The sequence below is a fragment of the Carassius gibelio genome, chromosome B19 (assembly GCF_023724105.1).
Source record: "Carassius gibelio isolate Cgi1373 ecotype wild population from Czech Republic chromosome B19, carGib1.2-hapl.c, whole genome shotgun sequence".
NCBI classification, from domain to species: domain Eukaryota; kingdom Metazoa; phylum Chordata; class Actinopteri; order Cypriniformes; family Cyprinidae; genus Carassius; species Carassius gibelio.
In genome coordinates this window covers 24,538,679-24,559,737 of record NC_068414.1, presented here as the reverse complement: position 1 = coordinate 24,559,737, position 21,059 = coordinate 24,538,679, and the positions used below count along the sequence as shown (strand labels likewise).

Below are 21,059 nucleotides of genomic sequence, written 5' to 3'. Positions count from 1 at the left end.
ACGTGGAATAAAGACACCAGCACCAGTAATTCCTCGTATTGGTTCATTGTCTTGTTCTTGAATAATACAGACACATCACTACAAATGCTTAATTTCACTGCTCCAAAAGACATGTGATTTATACAGCCGGCCAGACTGGAAAATTGTGATTTCGAAAGGGCCCACATGTAAAATAGATCATAACATATCTAACGTAAAGATGATATTGAACATTTCTTCTGGGATTCACCAAAATCATATATAAATGCTGTAAACTGAGTTGACTAAACACGTTGCTGAGTGTCTCAATATCTGCAATACAGCATTCAGACTACTATTATTGTTTATTAATAAAAAACAAAGTATAAAAAAAAGGAATTGAGGATTTTTTATAATAACCTGCAAAGTAAGTTGCAGAACATGTAAAGGAATCAAAACTTGTACGTTAACTGCTAAATGAGCTAAGCTGCTAGCTTATAAGGGGGACCTGTGATTAGCTTGTTTGCTACATGTGAGGTTTAATTTAATTTCAAAACGACTAAACATATCATAACCTCGCATTATAAAGCTATTCTAGCTGTTTGAGGTATAATGTACCTCTGCTTTCCTTTCTTCAGCTCGTTATACCAGAATTTGACGATGGTTTTGGAGTGTTTTCTGTGTCTGCACGCTCTGCTGGGAGTTACTCAGATCATTTCTTCTCCAAAGCAGGCTCCGAGAATGCAACAAATAAGCAGAATAAATATTTTCTACATTGATAATGATAAGCGTTTTTAGAAATAAACGTCAGCAGTAATGGCTGTTTCTGTTTCTACTTTATTTTTTTATTAAATTAATCATAAGACTTAGACTTTTTTTTTTTGTGCTTTGTTTAAATTGTTTATTGTTTATTCTTATGTAGTTTTTAAAATGTACACACTGGTCACTGTGGTTTAAAACTGATCATTCATCTAGAGCCAAAACCTCTAACTGGAACATCAACCATGAAACATAATAAAAATAATAATAATAAAGTAATATATAAATAAAGTTCAGTTCATTTAAAAAAGTTACACATTTTTATAACTTTTGTTGTTGTTATTAATATTATTATTTTAAATTTAAAGCAGAGTGAAATTTTTTACAGGCCTGTTAGATTATTTGTTTAAATGTTTAATTTATGTCCAGTCTGGCCTGTACCCTTCTAAATTATCATTTATTTTTAAAAAGTGATCTGTTTTTATTATTATTATTATTATCTTTTAATTTTCAGGGACAGGAGAAGAGTTTGGGAAACTTGTTAGGAAACAGTCAGTATTTAATATGGAGCCACTAGTGATGATGTATTTACTGCTTCTCTCCTGAGCTGCTCATTTAGTTCAGAATTCTCAGTTCAGCTCACTGTTGTGACATCATAATGGAGATTCCATTCTGGCAGCTCTAAACTGCTGTTCTGACTAACTTTCTTCTGTTGGTGTGTTAGGAGAGAAAAGATCGAGAGCTACTTTCGTGACTTTCTGCAGATATTGACGACAAATACTGAATTCCCTTGCAGCATCTAGTGTCCACAATGGCACTGTTCAGCAGTGTATTTAGACCACTTTTTGAGTGTTTTGCTCACTTCTTTCGCAAAAGGGAGACACCTTTGAGGGCACAACAGTGTGCAGCACAAGAACGGGCGGCAATAGAGAAACTCCCAGAAGCATCAATGATGAAGGCAGATGAAAGTGAGGCCTTCGACTTCACTGCCCAAAACAAGAAGTGCAAAAAGAGACGCCGCCAGGTAACTTAACTGAGAAGTACCAGCTTGCACCGAAAATGGTTTAGAATCACTTTTTACTCAATAATTGCTAGTAGATTTCACAATTAATTACAAAGAAACATCAACACATTCAATTAAATGTGACATTTTGGAAATAGAAAGACTGAAATAGTATTGTCTTGTATCATTTACTACAATAATCTTTACTAACTAAAATGTACGATTTTACAGTATGGAGAGAAAGAGAAGAAAAGACAGGTGAAGAGAAAGGTGAAGAAGGAGAAAGAGATGAATGAGGGAGGAAGTCATAAAGACAAGGCTGAAAAAGAAAGCGAGACATTTGGCCTTGAAAAGATAAAGGATAGAGGACATGTGCCACAGAAAAAAAGAGAGTCTGCCAAATTCAGAAAGATGCAGAGTCTAGAAAGTGTGATGGAGGGAGGAAGTAAGCATAGAGAGGCTGGAGAAAAGAAAAAGAAGAGGAGAAACCAGAAGGAAAGAAGGACCACTGAGCCTACTCCACTTCTTGTGGAGGTCAAACCTAAGCAAAGTCTAGTCAGTCCTCCAGTGAGATCTTCCTTCTTGAAGCCAATAGAAGGAGAATTTCCATTGCTTCCAAGTGTCTCTGAAGACCTTCCTTTACCAGCTGCTCGCTTCAAACCCTTGCCGCCAGTGACCAGACCGCCCATGCATCCTCAAAAGCCAGAGACTGCACCAGAGGAAGTGTCCTTGCCATGTTCTCCTCTTCAAGTGGATCCTCCCAAACCGTTGGCAGCACCAGAGGAAGTGTCCTTGCCATGTTCTCTTCTTCAAGTGGATCCTCCCAAACCGTTGGCAGTTCCTCCATGTTCCACTCCAGGACCTGATGAACTGTTTTGCCTCCGACGCATCCAAGTCAGTCCTCCCAAACAACTGGTGGTTTCTCCGAGCTCCTCTCCTGTATCTGATGAAGTTGTTGATCTGCAACGTTCTTCAGCTCCAGTGTGTTCTCCCAGCTTGATGAAGGCTCAGCCGTCCACTTCTTCCCTGTTTGAGCCGCCTCCACAACTCATGCTCATCGACATAGAGGATGAGGAAACAGAGTACGTGGAGTACACGGGGAAGACCATTCGGGCCTGTGACTTACCCAAGTCTGAACTCCCCCGACCTCAGGAGGCTGAAATGAAACCAAGACGGATGGTTGCTTGGTTGGAGAGTGACTGCGACATGCCGGAGGAAGTGTGGGCGAGTGAAGTGGTGGAGGTCCAGGGATTTGAAAATGTGAAAGATAACACTGATGAAATGGGAGACTCCAATGCCATAGAAGGGACTTTGGATGACTCCTCTCAGAAAAAGGAGGAGTTGGATAAACACATGATGAAGCTGTTTGGTGTAGCCTCTCCTGAAGGTCCCAAGAATGAGACCCAGCACAATGTGAATGTCCAGCAAGAGCCAAAGAGGAAAAGAAAATTGCCACTTGTTCTCTTCAGCTGGGCAGAAGAGAAGGCCAAGAAAAAGAAGGAGAAGAAAATACAGAAGGAGAAGGAGCGAAGAGAAAAGGAGTTGCTGCTTGAACGCTACAGGAACGATCCAAAACTGAAGCACTTGTTGATCAACAAGCACAACTGCAACTACTGCTCCTCTGAGTGAAGATCATTGTCCCTTCCCAAAACATCCTCTTCACCTTTAACCTACAGCACAATTCTGTGTACAAATAAAAAAACTGTGCAAACTAAAAGTTGAATGATCCATGCAAATTTCCTGAATATTAACACATAAAACGTGTTTAAAGTTCAAATGTTTAATTTGAAAGCGTGCAGTGATTTTCTACCATTTTAAACAAACATTTTATTTTAACAAAGAACAGCCACAGGAAGTGAATGATTCATCTCAGATCACAGCAATAAAACAACACTTGATTTGAGTAAAAGGTACATTTCATTGGTAAGTTACAATTAGGTTTATCATATTGTCTATGATTTGGATTTCAAAGTGAAAGCTGCAACTCTGTCTTTTTATGTTTCTTCCACTAAAGGCCTCCTTTGTGGATTTTTGGAGCATTGCCTCCCTAAGAATACAAACCATATGCAATTGTTGTTCATGACCAAAATTGCACGTGTTTATTTATAAAGACTTTTGCAGATGCAGGTTAACAGTCATATAATAACAGTATATGACATTGAACAAATTCAAATTTCCTAAAGAAAGTTTTGGTAGTAAGGACTGTTAAAATTTAAAAATCTGTTTTTTAAAATAATAATAAATATATCAGAACAACAATGTTACTCTTCTTTCATGATAACTTATTTCTTATCTTATCACGTTAGGTCATGATTGAACATCAAATAGTATAAATCACAAATATTAGTCAGCTTTACATATTTTTCCATACACAACACTCCTCTAATACAGGACCTCTTCAAAAAGTGCACATTTGTACCTAAAGAGCCCCTACATATGTTAGTACCCTAAAGGTTTTGTGTGAACTTTTTTTTTTTTTTATGAAATTGAAGAATGGAATGAAACAAGCAGCTGTCTTTGAGTGATTTACTCAAATGATCAAGATACTGATTCATTTAAAATTGGTCTCATAACCGTTTTCAACAATTCACATCATGATGCCTTTCATGTATGATTTGCAATCTACTCCAGTCACTAAAAGTACAACAAAAGACCATTTCAAACGGTGTTTTCCTCTCATTTTATTTTTGTAATGAAAAGCAAACAGGCTGCAGAGGAACTTCAGTTTAATGCAAATGTACAGTGCTAAGAGATCTACCAAGCCCAAACACACTCTACACACCTCAATCCACTAGAGCGTTACTAAAACAGAAGTTATTAATAAAGACAAACATTTGATCAAAATAAACAAAATAAGTTTTATGCCACCCAAGTAATTATTTTCTTAACCCATGACCTTCACAGCCAGTTCAGTGTTCAATAGCTCCACATGCAAGGTTTGAGATTTCAGCTGGGTACATGACATTTCAATGAATATTACAAGTTAACCAGTTAGCTGTGAAACTGCTGTACATTCATATCTGAAATCATCTGAATTTTCTTTAGTTTACAATGGCAATGAACAGAAATCTGTCTTTACATACTGCAATTAGCCCTAATATGCTTAAATAAATCCCTGCCAATGTTTGATGTTTTTAGATTCTTACATTTCTAGGAAAATTTAAAAAGAACCATGTTACCATGTTCATGACAATTCGGCCATTACCCAGCATTTTAATAAATAACTTATAAATAACTACAAAAACATCAAATGCAAGAATTTTCCTAGAAGTATCCTGTTATTGTCCAGCAAATGGAACATTTTTGCAAGGTAACATGCAACTAGTATTATTTCCAAAAGCATCAAATAATCCAATATTCCATTCACATTCGTTAAAATAAGGGAATGACATCTCTTTCTCTCAATCACACACACATATACACAAACAAAACAACAAAATGATCTATTTAATGAAAAGAAAAAGTAAAGTAGTCAGCATGAAAGAGAAAAGAGTGATGTAATGTAGTGTTTGAGCCTCAAATACTGACCTTTGGAATTATTTAATAGTCAGGACAACCTCACAAGCTCACCTTCCTCTCAAAAATAAAAAAGGAAAAGTTATTATACACAGGCTTTACTTTACTTCTCACAGTTATACTGCAGATAATACAGTCAACTGAACAAATGTTTGTCATCTTGGAGTGTATATATTGGTGGTATTATGTTGCAAAGCAGCAATGTTATAGAAACGCACACATTAGTGAGCAGCACAGCCCGATATTCAGATTTTCATGCATAGAACTAGAGGGGTTTGAGCTTCATTTAACTATGTACAGCTACTGTGTATATATGCAAATGTTTGGAGAAGTATCTATGTCTGTCTGACATTCTTCGCTGTGTTAGACTATCATGCAGAGACTTTATACTGACTAGTGGAGCACAATAGCATCAGTAATTATCGCTACTCTGACAAACAAATCTCCGCTCATTGATATCTGCTCTTTCTCTCTCCCTCCTTCTCAATCAACCAGAAAGCAACAATGCAAAGGTTACTCAAGTGAAATTTCTGACATGCCGCTTGGATGAAACTGTTGAGTCATATAACGTTATACATCTCCAGAACCACACAAGCAAATTAAACAAGAAGGACAGATCGGGCAATGTAAAGGAACTGCATTCAAACGGGTTCTTGAATAATTTTACAGGATGTAAAGGAAGATGTTGATGATGTCGGTGTAGAGGTTAAGAGCTGCATAGACATACTCCTCTGGGCTAATGGCCAACTTCTTGTTGCCCAGGAGAAGCTGGGTGTCCACAGCCAGGAACTGTGAAAGAACAAACAAGCCCTGAGTGTCGCATTCATGTTGTGCTTGGGGAAATAAAGCGGAACGGCTACAGAAATTGAACATGATATTAATCTTTTACTTTAATTCAATTTTGAAGATGTGTGCAATTATATAAAAAAATTTACCTTGTGGGTGATTAAAAAAAATCTCAGACTTACAGCGAAGATATAATATTTAAGGACTAGAATATCATAGAGACTTGTCGAGGGGCTCTTTTAACACTTGAAGCTTGTAAGCAATCACCTAGCATAATGCACTAGGCCTAGCAGCACCGCTGATGTTTAATTCACAAATCATCAGCAAATACTAAATGAAGTTCACTGGGTTTGTATCCTGCTTACTGCAATGGTTACACTATTCTGTTTAAAAGTTTGCATATACATTCTGTTCTTTGGAGCTTTCTCTTGATAATAGAAAAATTATTTATGTATGAAAAGCACCACAGCTGTTTTTAAGATTGATTACAATAAGAAATCACCAAATCAGCATATTAAGAATGATTTCTAAAGGATCACGTGGCACTGAAAACTGCAGTAATAGCTGCTGAAATCAGCTTTGCCATCACAGCAATAAATAACATTTTGAAATAGATTAAAATAGAAAAAGATTTTTTACAATAATATTCCACAATATTACTGTCCTCACTGTATTTTTAATAAAATAAATGCAGTCTTGGTGAGCTTAAGAGATTTCTTTCAAGAACATAAAAAATGAATTCCAACCTAAATCTTGAATGCTATCCTGATGTTCCAACAATTTCAGTTACAAATGCTTAGTGGAGGAAATTATGACTGCACTCTCCCTGTTTACCATTGAAGTTAAAGTTAAAACATTACCGTCTACAGCCGCAAGAGGGCGCTCTATGCTGCTCAGTGCTCCTGTAGTCTACACTGAAAACATAGAGCGCCCTCTCGTGGCTGTAGACACTAATGTTTTGTCTTGGTTCTTGATTGTAAATAAATCAGACTTAGAGTCCAGTGCGACTTACATATGTTTTTTTTTCCTTGTCATGACGTATTTTTGGACTGATGCGACTCATACTTAGTTGCGACTTATAGTCTGAAAAATACGGTAGTTGGACAAGTTCATAAATTACATTTGAGGAATCACCTTAATTTGTAAGGGGGGGAGGGTGGTATAGTATTTTGAGGTATAGTGCCCTGTTTGCACAACAGTATACATTGCCAAAGTTGTCCTGTTGCTGAGTCTCCTTTTGAGGTTCAGCTCTCTGAACAGTCTCCAGAACTGGTTTCATCTGCACCAAAGACTGACAGTCCAATTTTGCGAAGATCTAGTGGTGTTAGAAAACCACCAGTTAGACTAGACTTGTAAAAAAAAAAGTTGTTTTGAAAAAGGAATGTGTTGTAAATGGAAAAATGGAGCAATTGAGTGTTTTGGTGTGGGACTAGTGTATAGTGTAAACTATTATGTGGGTATTGTTATTTATTCAAGGAAAAGGGATGTAATGAGTGTGATGTTTAGTCCACTAGGTGGCAGTAATGGATTGTATAAAATCAGGTGCATTTGCTAAGGATTGGTGTGGTAATTTGTAGATGATGAATGTTCCACGTGGAATAAAGACGCCAGCACCAGTAATTCCTCGTATTGGTTCATTGTCTTGTTCTTGAATGATACAGACACATCACTACAAATGCTTAATTTCACTGCTCCAAAAGACATGTGATTTATACAGCCGCTCAGACTGGAAAATTGTGATTTCGAAAGGGCCCACATGTAAAATAGATCATAACATATCTAACGTATATATGATATTTAACATGTCTTCTGGGATTCACCAAAATCGTATATAAATGCTGTAAACTGAGTTGACTAAACACGTTGCTGAGTTTCTCAATATCTGCAATACAGCATTCAGACTACTATTATTGTTTATTAATAAAAAACAAAGTATAAAAAAAGGAATTGAGGATTTTTTATAATAACCTGCAAAGTAAGTTGCAGAACATGTAAAGGAATCAAAACTTGTACGTTAACTGCTAAATGAGCTAAGCTGCTAGCTTATAAGGGGGACCTGTGATTAGCTTGTTTGCTACATGTGAGGTTTAATTTAATTTCAAAACGACTAAACATATCATAACCTCGCATTATAAAGCTATTCTAGCTGTTTGAGGTATAATGTACCTCTGCTTACCTTTCTTCAGCTCGTTATACCAGACTTTGACGATGGTTTTGGAGTGTTTTCTGTGTCTGCACGCTCTGCTGGGAGTTACTCAGATCATTTCTTCTCCAAAGCAGGCTCCGAGAATGCAAAAAATAAGCAAAATAAATATTTTCTACATTGATAATGATAAACGTTTTTAGAAATAAACGTCAGCAGTAATGGCTGTTTCTGTTTCTACTTTATTTTTTGATTAAATTAATCATAAGACTTAAAAATCTTTTTTTTTTTGTTTGTTTTTTTTTTTTTGCTTTGTTTAAATTGTTTATTGTTTATTCTTATGTAGTTTTTAAAATGTACACACTGGTCACTGTGGTTTAAAACTGATCATTCTTCTAGAGCCAAAACCTCTTTAAAACTAACCAAAACCAGTCTAACTGGAACATCAACCATGAAACATAATAAAAATAATAATAATAAAGTAAATACATAAATAAAGTTCAGGTCATTTAAAAAAGATACACATTTTTATAACTTTTGTTGTTGTTATTAATATTATTATTTTAAATTTAAAGCAGAGTGAAATTTTTTACAGGCCTGTTAGGTTATTTGTTTAAATGTTTAATTTATGTCCAGTCTGGCCTGTACCCTTCTAAATTATCATTTATTTTTAAAAAGTGATCTGTTTTTATTATTATTATTATTATCTTTTAATTTTCAGGGACAGGAGAAGAGTTTGGGAAACTTGTTAGGAAACAGTCAGTATTTAATATGGAGCCACTAGTGATGATGTATTTACTGCTTCTCTCCTGAGCTGCTCATTTAGTTCAGAATTCTCAGTTCAGCTCACTGTTGTGACATCATAATGGAGATTCCGTTCTGGCAGCTCTAAACTGCTGTTCTGACTAACTTTCTTCTGTTGGTGTGTTAGGAGAGAAAAGATCGAGAGCTACTTTCGTGACTTTCTGCAGATATTGACGACAAATACTGAATTCACTTGCAGCATCTAGTGTCCACAATGGCACTGTTCAGCAGTGTATTTAGACCACTTTTTGAGTGTTTTGCTCACTTCTTTCATAAAAGGGAGACACCTTTGAGGGCACAACAGTGTGCAGCACAAGAACGGGCGGCAATAGAGAAACTCCCAGAAGCATCAATGATGAAGGCAGATGAAAGTGAGGCCTTCGACTTCACTGCCCAAAACAAGAAGTGCAAAAAGAGACGCCGCCAGGTAACTTAACTGAGAAGTACCAGCTTGCACCGAAAATGGTTTAGAATCACTTTTCACTCAGTAATTGCTAGTAGATTTCACAATTAATTACAAAGAAACATCAACACATTCAATTAAATGTGACATTTTGGAAATAGAAAGACCGAAATAGTATTGTCTTGTATCATTTACTACAATAATCTTTACTAACTAAAATTTACGATTATACAGTCTGGAGAGAAAGAGAAGAAAAGACAGGTGAAGAGAAAGGTGAAGAAGGAGAGAGAGATGAATGAGGGAGGAAGTCATAAAGACAAGGCTGAAAAAGAAAGTGAGACATTTATCCTTGAAAAGATAAAGGATAGAGGACATGTGCCACAGAAAAAAAGAGAGTCTGCCAAATTCAGAAAGATGCAGAGTCTAGAAAATGTGATGGAGGGAGGAAGTAAGCATAGAGAGGCTGGAGAAAAGAAAAAGAAGAGGAGAAACCAGAAGGAAAGAAGGACAACTGAGCCTACTCCACTTCTTGTGGAGGTCAAACCTAAGCAAAGTCTAGTCAGTCCTCCAGTGAGATCTTCCTTCTTGAAGCCAATAGAAGGAGAATTTCCATTGCTTCCAAGTGTCTCTGAAGACCTTCCTTTACCAGCTGCTCGTTTCAAACCCTTGCCGCCAGTGACCAGACCGCCCATGCATCCTCAAAAGCCAGAGACTGCACCAGAGGAAGTGTCCTTGCCAGGTTCTCTTCTTCAAGTGGATTCTCCCAAACCGTTGGCGAAACCAGAGGAAGTGTCCTTGCCATGTTCTCCTCTTCAAGTGGATCCTCCCAAACCTTTGGCAGCACCAGAGAAAGTGTCCTTGCCAGGTTCTCTTCTTCAAGTGGATTCTCCCAAACCGTTGGCAGTTCCTCCATGTTCCACTCCAACACCTGATGAACTGTTTTGCCTCCGACGCATCCAAGTCAGTCCTCCCAAACAACTGGTGGTTTCTCCGAGCTCCTCTCCTGTATCTGATGAAGTTGCTGATCTGCAACGTTCTTCAGCTCCAATGTGTTCTCCCAGCTTGATGAAGGCTCAGCCGTCCACTTCTTCCCTGTTTGAGCCGCCTCCACAACTCATGCTCATCGACATAGAGGATGAGGAGACAGAGTACGTGGAGTACACGGGGAAGACCATTCGGGCCTGTGACTTACCCAAGTCTGAACTCCCCCGACCTCAGGAGGCTGAAATGAAACCAAGACGGATGGTTGCTTGGTTGGAGAGTGACTGCGACATGCCGGAGGAAGTGTGGGTGAGTGAAGTGGTGGAGGTCCAGGGATCTGAAGATGTGAAAGATAACACTGATGAAATGGGAGACTCCAATGCCATAGAAGGGACTTTGGATGACTCCTCTCAGAAAAAGGAGGAGTTGGATAAACACATGATGAAGCTGTTTGGTGTAGCCTCTCCTGAAGGTCCCAAGAATGAGACCCAGCACAATGTGAATGTCCAGCAAGAGACAAAGAGGAAAAGAAAATTGCCACTTGTTCTCTTCAGCTGGGCAGAAGAGAAGGCCAAGAAAAAGAAGGAGAAGAAAATACAGAAGGAGAAGGAGCGAAGAGAAAAGGAGTTGCTGCTTGAACGCTACAGGAACGATCCAAAACTGAAGCACTTGTTGATCAACAAGCACAACTGCAACTACTGCTCCTCTGAGTGAAGATCATTGTCCCTTCCCAAAACATCCTCTTCACCTTTAACCTACAGCACAATTCTGTGTACAAATAAAAAAACTGTGCAAACTAAAAGTTGAATGATCCATGCAAATTTCCTGAATATTAACACATAAAACGTGTTTAAAGTTCAAATGTTTAATTTGAAAGCGTGCAGTGATTTTCTACCATTTTAAACAAACATTTTATTTTAACAAAGAACAGCCACAGGAAGTGAATGATTCATCTCAGATCACAACAATAAAATGACACTTGATTTGAGTAAAAGGTACATTTCATTGGTAAGTTACAATTAGGTTTATCATATTGTCTATGATTTGGATTTCAAAGTGAAAGCTGCAACTCTGTCTTTTTATGTTTCTTCCACTAAAGGCCTCCTTTGTGGATTTTTGGAGCATTGCCTCCCTAAGAATACAAACCATATGCAATTGTTGTTCATGACCAAAATTGCAGGCGTTTATTTATAAAGACTTTTGCAGATGCAGGTTAACAGTCATATAATAATAGTATATGACATTAAACAACTTCAAATTTTCTAAAGAAAGTTTTGGTAGTAAGGACTGTTAAAATTTTAAAATCTGTTTTTTAAATAATAATAAATATATGAGAACAACAATGTTACTCTTCTTTCATGATAACTTATTTCTTATCTTATCACGTTAGGTCATGATTGAACATCAAATAGTATAAATCACAAATATTAGTCAGCTTTACATATTTTTCCATACACAACACTCCTCTAATACAGGACCTCTTCAAAAAGTGCACATTTGTACCTAAAGAGCCCCTACATATGTTAGTACCCTAAAGGTTTTGTGTGAACTTTTTTTTTTTTTTATGAAATTGAAGAATGGAATGAAACAAGCAGCTGTCTTTGAGTGATTTACTCAAATGATCAAGATACTGATTCATTTAAAATTGGTCTCATAACCGTTTTCAACAATTCACATCATGATGCCTTTCATGTATGATTTGCAATCTACTCCAGTCACTAAAAGTACAACAAAAGACCATTTCAAACGGTGTTTTCCTCTCATTTTATTTTTGTAATGAAAAGCAAACAGGCTGCAGAGGAACTTCAGTTTAATGCAAATGTACAGTGCTAAGAGATCTACCAAGCCCAAACACACTCTACACACCTCAATCCACTAGAGCGTTACTAAAACAGAAGTTATTAATAAAGACAAACATTTGATCAAAATAAACAAAATAAGTTTTATGCCACCCAAGTAATTATTTTCTTAACCCATGACCTTCACAGCCAGTTCAGTGTTCAATAGCTCCACATGCAAGGTTTGAGATTTCAGCTGGGTACATGACATTTCAATGAATATTACAAGTTAACCAGTTAGCTGTGAAACTGCTGTACATTCATATCTGAAATCATCTGAATTTTCTTTAGTTTACAATGGCAATGAACAGAAATCTGTCTTTACATACTGCAATTAGCCCTAATATGCTTAAATAAATCCCTGCCAATGTTTGATGTTTTTAGATTCTTACATTTCTAGGAAAATTTAAAAAGAACCATGTTACCATGTTCATGACAATTCGGCCATTACCCAGCATTTTAATAAATAACTTATAAATAACTACAAAAACATCAAATGCAAGAATTTTCCTAGAAGTATCCTGTTATTGTCCAGCAAATGGAACATTTTTGCAAGGTAACATGCAACTAGTATTATTTCCAAAAGCATCAAATAATCCAATATTCCATTCACATTCGTTAAAATAAGGGAATGACATCTCTTTCTCTCAATCACACACACATATACACAAACAAAACAACAAAATGATCTATTTAATGAAAAGAAAAAGTAAAGTAGTCAGCATGAAAGAGAAAAGAGTGATGTAATGTAGTGTTTGAGCCTCAAATACTGACCTTTGGAATTATTTAATAGTCAGGACAACCTCACAAGCTCACCTTCCTCTCAAAAATAAAAAAGGAAAAGTTATTATACACAGGCTTTACTTTACTTCTCACAGTTATACTGCAGATAATACAGTCAACTGAACAAATGTTTGTCATCTTGGAGTGTATATATTGGTGGTATTATGTTGCAAAGCAGCAATGTTATAGAAACGCACACATTAGTGAGCAGCACAGCCCGATATTCAGATTTTCATGCATAGAACTAGAGGGGTTTGAGCTTCATTTAACTATGTACAGCTACTGTGTATATATGCAAATGTTTGGAGAAGTATCTATGTCTGTCTGACATTCTTCGCTGTGTTAGACTATCATGCAGAGACTTTATACTGACTAGTGGAGCACATTAGCATCAGTAATTATCGCTACTCTGACAAACAAATCTCCGCTCATTGATATCTGCTCTTTCTCTCTCCCTCCTTCTCAATCAACCAGAAAGCAACAATGAAAAGGTTACTGAAGTTAAATTTCTGACATGCCGTTTGGATGCAACTGCAAGTCATATAACGTTATACATCTCCAGAACCACACAAGCAAATTAAACACGAAGGACAGATCGGGCAATGTAAAGGAACTGCATTCAAACGGGTTCTTGAATAATTTTTTGTTTTGTCCTGAAAAGGACAAAGAGCTTTTTCCTGATCAGCCTGTACATGTTGACATAAAGGGAATTTGAAAGACAAATAATTTCAGAATTTGAGGAAAGGTGAAGGAATGTGAGGTGGTGCATCATTCTGTGAAATGTGGTCTGCACTTTCCTCTTCTTACAGGAAGGGGGCACACTCAATCCCTGGTGCGACCCACAATGGCCAGGATGTAAAGGAAGATGTTGATGATGTCGGTGTAGAGGTTAAGAGCTGCATAGACATACTCCTCTGGGCTAATGGCCAACTTCTTGTTGCCCAGGAGAAGCTGGGTGTCCACAGCCAGGAACTGTGAAAGAACAAACAAGCCCTGAGTGTCGCATTCATGTTGTGCTTGGGGAAATAAAGCGGAAAGGCTAAAGAAATTGAAAATGATATTAATCTTTTACTTTAATTCAATTTTGAAGATGTGTGCAATTATATAAAAAAATTTACCTTGTGGGTGATTAAAAAAAATCTCAGACTTACAGCGAAGATATAATATTTAAGGACTAGAATATCATAGAGACTTGGCGAGGGGCTCTTTTAACACTTGAAGCTTGTAAGCAATCACCTAGCATAATGCACTAGGCCTAGCAGCACCGCTGATGTTTAATTCACAAATCATCAGCAAATACTAAATGAAGTTCACTGGGTTTGTATCCTGCTTACTGCAATGGTTACACTATTCTGTTTAAAAGTTTGCATATACATTCTGTTCTTTGGAGCTTTCTCTTGATAATAGAAAAATTATTTATGTATGAAAAGCACCACAGCTGTTTTTAAGATTGATTACAATAAGAAATCACCAAATCAGCATATTAAGAATGATTTCTAAAGGATCACGTGGCACTGAAAACTGCAGTAATAGCTGCTGAAATCAGCTCTGCCATCACAGCAATAAATAACATTTTGAAATAGATTAAAATAGAAAAAGATTTTTTACAATAATATTCCACAATATTACTGTCCTCACTGTATTTTTGATAAAATAAATGCAGTCTTGGTGAGCTTAAGAGATTTCTTTCAAGAACATAAAAAATTAATTCCAACCTAAATCTTGAATGCTACTGGTCCTGATGTTCCAACAATTTCAGTTACAAATGCTTAGTGGAGGAAATTATGACTGCACTCTCCCTGTTTACCATTGAAGTTAAAGTTAAAACATTACCGTTCACAGCCGCAAGAGGGCGCTCTATGCTGCTCAGTGCTCCTGTAGTCTACACTGAAAACATAGAGCGCCCTCTCGTGGCTGTAGACGCTAATGTTTTGTCTTGGTTCTTGATTGTAAATAAATCAGACTTAGAGTCCAGTGCGACTTATATATGTTTTTTTCCTTGTCATGACGTATTTTTGGACTGATGCGACTCATACTTAGTTGCGACTTATAGTCTGAAAAATACGGTAGTTGGACAAATTCATAAATGACATTTGAGGAATCACCTTAATTTGTATGGGGGGGGGGGGGGGGGGGTATAGTATTTTGAGGTATAGTGCCCTGTTTGCACAACAGTATACATTGCCAAAGTTGTCCTGTTGCTGAGTCTCCTTTTGAGGTTCAGCTCTCTGAACAGTCTCCAGAACTGGTTTCATCTGCACCAAAGACTGACAGTCCAATTTTGCGAAGATCTAGTGGTGTTAGAAAACCACTTGTTAGACTAGACTGAATGTGTTGTAAATGGTAAAATGGAGCAATTGAGTGTTTTGGTGTGGGACTAGTGTATAGTGTGAACTGTTATGTGGGTATTGTTATTTATTCAAGGAAAAGGGATGTAATGAGTGTGATGTTTAGTCCACTAGGTGGCAGTAATGGATTGTATAAAATCAGGTGCATTTGCTAAGGATTGGTGTGGTAATTTGTAGATGATGAATGTTCCACGTGGAATAAAGACGCCAGCACCAGTAATTCCTCGTATTGGTTCATTGTCTTGTTCTTGAATGATACAGACACATCACTAAAAATGCTTAATTTCACTGCTCCAAAAGACATGTGATTTATACAGCCGGTCAGACTGGAAAATTGTGATTTCGAAAGGGCCCACATGTAAAATAGATCATAACATATCTAACGTATATATGATATTTAACATTTCTTCTGGGATTCACCAAAATCGTATATGCTGTAGTGAAACTGTAAACTGAGTTGACTAAACACGTTGCTGAGTGTCTCAATATCTGCAATACAGCATTCAGACTACTATTATTGTTTATTAATAAAAAACAAAGTATAAAAAAAAGGAATTGAGGATTTTTTATAATAAACTGCAAAGTAAGTTGCAGAACATGTAAAGGAATCAAAACTTGTACGTTAACTGCTAAATGAGCTAAGCTGCTAGCTTATAAGGGGGACCTGTGATTAGCTTGTTTGCTACATGTGAGGTTTAATTTAATTTCAAAACGACTAAACATATCATAACCTCGCATTATAAAGCTATTCTAGCTGTCTGAGGTATAATGTACCTCTGCTTACCTTTCTTCAGCTCGTTATACCAGACTTTGACGATGGTTTTGGAGTGTTTTCTGTGTCTGCACGCTCTGCTGGGAGTTACTCAGATCATTTCTTCTCCAAAGCAGGCTCCGAGAATGCAAAAAATAAGCAGAATAAATATTTTCTACATTGATAATGATAAACGTTTTTAGAAATAAACGTCAGCAGTAATGGCTGTTTCTGTTTCTACTTTATTTTTTGATTAAATTAATCGTAAGACTTAAAAATCTTTTTTTTTTTTTTGTGCTTTGTTTAAATTGTTTATTGTTTATTCCTATGTAGTTTTTCAAATGTACACACTGGTCACTGTGGTTTAAAACTGATCATTCATCTAGAGCCAAAACCTCTTTAAAACTAACCAAAACCAGTCTAACTGGAACATCAACCATGAAACATAATAAAAATAATAATAATAAAGTAAATATATAAATAAAGTTCAGTTCATTTAACCCTAAAACCGTATTCTGGACAAATGTGGGCAAAATAATTTTGATTTATTTTTAAAAAATACTTCCCTTGATCTGAGCGGTACAAGACTTGGTTACTTTTCCTAAGTTTGCCTCCTGAACACACACTAATTTGTTTGATTCAATTCTACAATGTTAAGTGGGTGAAAAAAAAAAACTCCTTAATCTTGTATTTGGGTCAAAAATGGGCACCCATAGAAATGAATGGGAAAAACTGTAATTTAGAGCATTCTTCTTGTTTTTTTTTTAAAAATATATTAATAGATCCAATACAATGCATATCTAACATACACTCAAATGAAGAGCTGATCCTGTACAACATTCTCATCATGGCAAAAACTCACATTCATACACACACACACACAAACAATGTATTCAAAGAGCCTGTGACAGAGCTGGGCTAATGTCTGACCATGTTTTTTGGTATGATCCAATCATCCACCTGGCTCATCACCCTCTCTCTCTCTCTCTCTCTCTCTCACACACACACACACACACACACACACACACACACACACACACACTCACACAGACACACATACACACTCACACAGACACACACACACAATGCATTCAATGAGCCTATGACAGAGCTGGGCTAATGTCTGACCATGTTTTTTGGTATGATCCAATCAACCACCTGGCACCTCACACCTTCAGAGTCAGATCAAACTGCTACTGCAAGGTTTGTTGTTAGTTCCAAACAAAACGTTTATGTAGCATATGCTACCTAAACCTGCAGTGGCAGTTATTTTCTCAGTTCACTGCAAGCAGCACAATGAGAAGGAGGTTTAGTGCAGCAGAAACCCTGGATATTCTCCTGGAATCCAGTGGGGAAGAAGGAGACCAGGCAAACTGTGGTTTGGAGTCAGCAGAGGATCAAGGATCTGAACAGTGATACAGTGGTTCATAGAGTTCAGCCTATATATGCAGCCATTAAGTACTATAGCCATCTAGTGGCTAATGATATTATTGTTTTTTGTTAATTTAATACCAAAATGAGACACCAGGTGACAGCAAAGTCACTTCATCTTTAGGTTTTAGCTCTAAGAACTTATTGAAATGATATTTTAATGTAGTTAAAAAATGTAAAAACATAAAACATGAAAATAAGCATAATTTACATAGAAAATATGGTACTTTTGAGGTAAATAAATTCAAATATTTATAATTTTTTTTTAAAAAGCACCATAAATGGATAGACAAAACTTTGTCAAAGACAGTGATATAACATTTATAATAAACAAAAAATAGGATCACACCTGAGTCCTCTGTGCCCAAATTTGTCCACAATTACAGGATTAAGGGCTATAAAGTGAATACGGTTTGAGGGTTAAAAAAGTTACACATTTTATAACTTTTGTTGTTGTTATTAATATTATTATTTTAAATTTAAAGCAGAGTGAAATTTTTTACAGGCCTGTTAGATTATTTGTTTAAATGTTTAATTTATGTCCAGTCTGGCCTGTACCCTTCTAAATTATCATTTTTTTTTTAAAAGTGATCTGTTTTTATTATTATTATTATCTTTTAATTTTCAGGGACAGGAGAAGAGTTTGGGAAACTTGTTAGGAAACAGTCAGTATTTAATATGGAGCCACTAGTGATGATGTATTTACTGCTTCTCTCCTGAGCTGCTCATTTAGTTCAGAATTCTCAGTTCAGCTCACTGTTGTGACATCATAATGGAGATTCCGTTCTGGCAGCTCTAAACTGCTGTTCTGACTAACTTTCTTCTGTTGGTGTGTTAGGAGAGAAAAGATCGAGAGCTACTTTCGTGACTTTCTGCAGATATTGACGACAAATACTGAATTCACTTGCAGCATCTAGTGTCCACAATGGCACTGTTCAGCAGTGTATTTAGACCACTTTTTGAGTGTTTTGCTCACTTCTTTCATAAAAGGGAGACACCTTTGAGGGCACAACAGTGTGCAGCACAAGAACGGGCGGCAATAGAGAAACTCCCAGAAGCATCAATGATGAAGGCAGATGAAAGTGAGGCCTTCGACTTCACTGCCCAAAACAAGAAGTGCAAAAAGAGACGCCGCCAGGTAACTTAACTGAGAAGTACCAGCTTGCACCGAAAATGGTTTAGAATCACTTTTCACTCAGTAATTGCTAGTAGATTTCACAATTAATTACAAAGAAACATCAACACATTCAATTAAATGTGACATTTTGGAAATAGAAAGACCGAAATAGTATTGTCTTGTATCATTTACTACAATAATCTTTACTAACTAAAATTTACGATTATACAGTCTGGAGAGAAAGAGAAGAAAAGACAGGTGAAGAGAAAGGTGAAGAAGGAGAGAGAGATGAATGAGGGAGGAAGTCATAAAGACAAGGCTGAAAAAGAAAGCGAGACATTTGGCCTTGAAAAGATAAAGGATAGAGGACATGTGCCACAGAAAAAAAGAGAGTCTGCCAAATTCAGAAAGATGCAGAGTCTAGAAAATGTGATGGAGGGAGGAAGTAGGCATAGAGAGGCTGGAGAAAAGAAAAAGAAGAGGAGAAACCAGAAGGAAAGAAGGACCACTGAGCCTACTCCACTTCTTGTGGAGGTCAAACCTCAGCAAAGTCTAGTCAGTCCTCCAGTGAGATCTTCCTTCTTGAAGCCAATAGAAGGAGAATTTCCATTGCTTCCAAGTGTCTCTGAAGACCTTCCTTTACCAGCTGCTCGCTTCAAACCCTTGCCGCCAGTGACCAGACCGCCCATGCATCCTCAAAAGCCAGAGACTGCACCAGAGGAAGTGTCCTTGCCATGTTCTCTTCTTCAAGTGGATCCTCCCAAACCGTTGGCAGCACCAGAGGAAGTGTCCTTGCCAGGTTCTCTTCTTCAAGTGGATTCTCCCAAACCGTTGGCAGTTCCTCCATGTTCCACTCCAGCACCTGATGAACTGTTTTGCCTCCGACGCATCCAAGTCAGTCCTCCCAAACAACTGGTGGTTTCTCCTAGCTCCTCTCCTGTATCTGATGAAGTTGCTGATCTGCAACGTTCTTCAGCTCCAGTGTGTTCTCCCAGCTTGATGAAGGCTCAGCCGTCCACTTCTTCCCTGTTTGAGCCGCCTCCACAACTCATGCTCATCGACATAGAGGATGAGGAGACAGAGTACGTGGAGTACACGGGGAAGACCATTCGGGCCTGTGACTTACCCAAGTCTGAACTCCCCCGACCTCAGGAGGCTGAAATGAAACCAAGACGGATGGTTGCTTGGTTGGAGAGTGACTGCGACATGCTGGAGGAAGTGTGGGCAGGTGAAGTGGTGGAGGTCCAGGGATTTGAAGATGTGAAAGATAACACTGATGAAATGGGAGACTCCAATGCCATAGAAGGGACTTTGGATGACTCCTCTCAGAAAAAGGAAGAGTTGGATAAACACATGATGAAGCTGTTTGGTGTAGCCTCTCCTGAAGGTCCCAAGAATGAGACCCAGCACAATGTGAATGTCCAGCAAGAGCCAAAGAGGAAAAGAAAATTGCCACTTGTTCTCTTCAGCTGGGCAGAAGAGAAGGCCAAGAAAAAGAAGGAGAAGAAAATACAGAAGGAGAAGGAGCGAAGAGAAAAGGAGTTGCTGCTTGAACGCTACAGGAATGATCCAAAACTGAAGCACTTGTTGATCAACAAGCACAACTGCAACTACTGCTCCTCTGAGTGAAGATCATTGTCCCTTCCCAAAACATCCTCTTCACCTTTAACCTACAGCACAATTCTGTGTACAAATAAAAAAACTGTGCAAACTAAAAGTTGAATGATCCATGCAAATTTCCTGAATATTAACACATAAAACGTGTTTAAAGTTCAAATGTTTAATTTGAAAGCGTGCAGTGATTTTCTACCATTTTAAACAAACATTTTATTTTAACAAAGAACAGCCACAGGAAGTGAATGATTCATCTCAGATCACAGCAATAAAACGACACTTGATTTGAGTAAAAGGTACATTTCATTGGTAAGTTACAATTAGGTTTATCATATTGTCTATGATTTGGATTTCAAAGTGAAAGCTGCAACTCTGTCTTTTTATGTTTCTTCCACTAAAGGCCTCCTTTGTGGATTTTTGGAGCATTGCCTCCCTAAGAATACAAACCATATGCAATTGTTGTTCATGACCAAAATTGCAGGTGTTTATTTATAAAGACTTTTGCAGATGCAGGTTAACAGTCATATAATAACAGTATATGACATTAAACAACTTCAAATTTTCTAAAGAAAGTTTTGGTAGTAAGGACTGTTAAAATTTTAAAATCTGTTTTTTTTAAATAATAAATATATGAGAACAACAATGTTACTCTTCTTTCATGATAACTTATTTCTTATCTTATCACGTTAGGTCATGATTGAACAACAAATAGTATAAATCACAAATATTAGTCAGCTTTACATATTTTTCCATACACAACACTCCTCTAATACAGGACCTCTTCAAAAAGTGCACATTTGTACCTAAAGAGTCCCTACATATGT

General features: G+C 37.2%; 3 protein-coding genes across 12 annotated transcripts in view; 2 read left to right on the top strand and 1 right to left on the bottom strand.

Moving 5' to 3' along the window:
• The window catches only part of grinaa (glutamate receptor, ionotropic, N-methyl D-aspartate-associated protein 1a (glutamate binding)), a 60,808-nt gene that overhangs the window by 26,482 nt on the left and 13,267 nt on the right, over positions 1-21,059 (bottom strand). For 4 of the 9 annotated variants that reach the window (XR_008158685.1, XR_008158684.1, XR_008158683.1 and 1 more), the window contains exon 7: positions 12,196-13,946. The exons of 3 other annotated variants lie outside the window; for them this stretch is intronic. Coding sequence is in view for 1 of the 6 variants with exons in the window: in XM_052584025.1 (XP_052439985.1) it covers positions 13,797-13,946 (150 nt within the window). In the remaining 5 variants the exon portion in view is untranslated. Of the gene's footprint in view, positions 1-4,376; positions 4,475-12,093; positions 13,947-21,059 lie in introns of those variants that run through there. 2 more of the 9 variants (XR_008158681.1, XM_052584025.1) reach the window with 2 other exon arrangements.
• LOC127978969 (uncharacterized) lies at positions 1,525-11,155 on the top strand. Its single transcript, XM_052584007.1, has 3 exons — positions 1,525-1,741; positions 1,952-2,519; positions 10,238-11,155. Exons 1-3 carry the CDS (start codon positions 1,529-1,531, stop codon positions 11,065-11,067), a joined length of 1,611 nt encoding a protein of 536 aa, XP_052439967.1. The 5' UTR covers positions 1,525-1,528; the 3' UTR covers positions 11,068-11,155.
• On the top strand, positions 8,930-20,338 carry LOC127978970 (titin). 2 transcript variants are annotated; one of them, XM_052584009.1, is made up of 3 exons: positions 17,100-17,276; positions 18,495-18,642; positions 18,853-20,338. In XM_052584009.1, exons 1-3 carry the CDS (start codon positions 17,203-17,205, stop codon positions 20,248-20,250), a joined length of 1,620 nt encoding a protein of 539 aa, XP_052439969.1. In that variant the 5' UTR covers positions 17,100-17,202; the 3' UTR covers positions 20,251-20,338. The 2 variants fall into 2 exon arrangements, with proteins under 2 accessions (XP_052439968.1, XP_052439969.1); XM_052584008.1 differs by lacking the exons at positions 17,100-17,276; positions 18,495-18,642 and adding an exon at positions 8,930-9,396.

Excerpts from the sequence above, each read along its gene's own strand:
- LOC127978970 (XM_052584009.1), top strand. The coding sequence starts at position 17,203 with ATGTTTTTTGGTATGATCCAATCAACCACCTGGCACCTCACACCTTCA. Across the intron at positions 17,277-18,494 it reads GATCAAACTGCTACTGCAAG|GGAGACACCTTTGAGGGCAC; the intron begins GTTTGTTGTTAG and ends CTTTCATAAAAG. Across the intron at positions 18,643-18,852 it reads GCAAAAAGAGACGCCGCCAG|TCTGGAGAGAAAGAGAAGAA; the intron begins GTAACTTAACTG and ends ACGATTATACAG.
- LOC127978969 (XM_052584007.1), top strand. The coding sequence starts at position 1,529 with ATGGCACTGTTCAGCAGTGTATTTAGACCACTTTTTGAGTGTTTTGCT. Across the intron at positions 1,742-1,951 it reads GCAAAAAGAGACGCCGCCAG|TATGGAGAGAAAGAGAAGAA; the intron begins GTAACTTAACTG and ends ACGATTTTACAG. Across the intron at positions 2,520-10,237 it reads AGAGGAAGTGTCCTTGCCAT|GTTCTCTTCTTCAAGTGGAT; the intron begins GTTCTCTTCTTC and ends TGTCCTTGCCAG.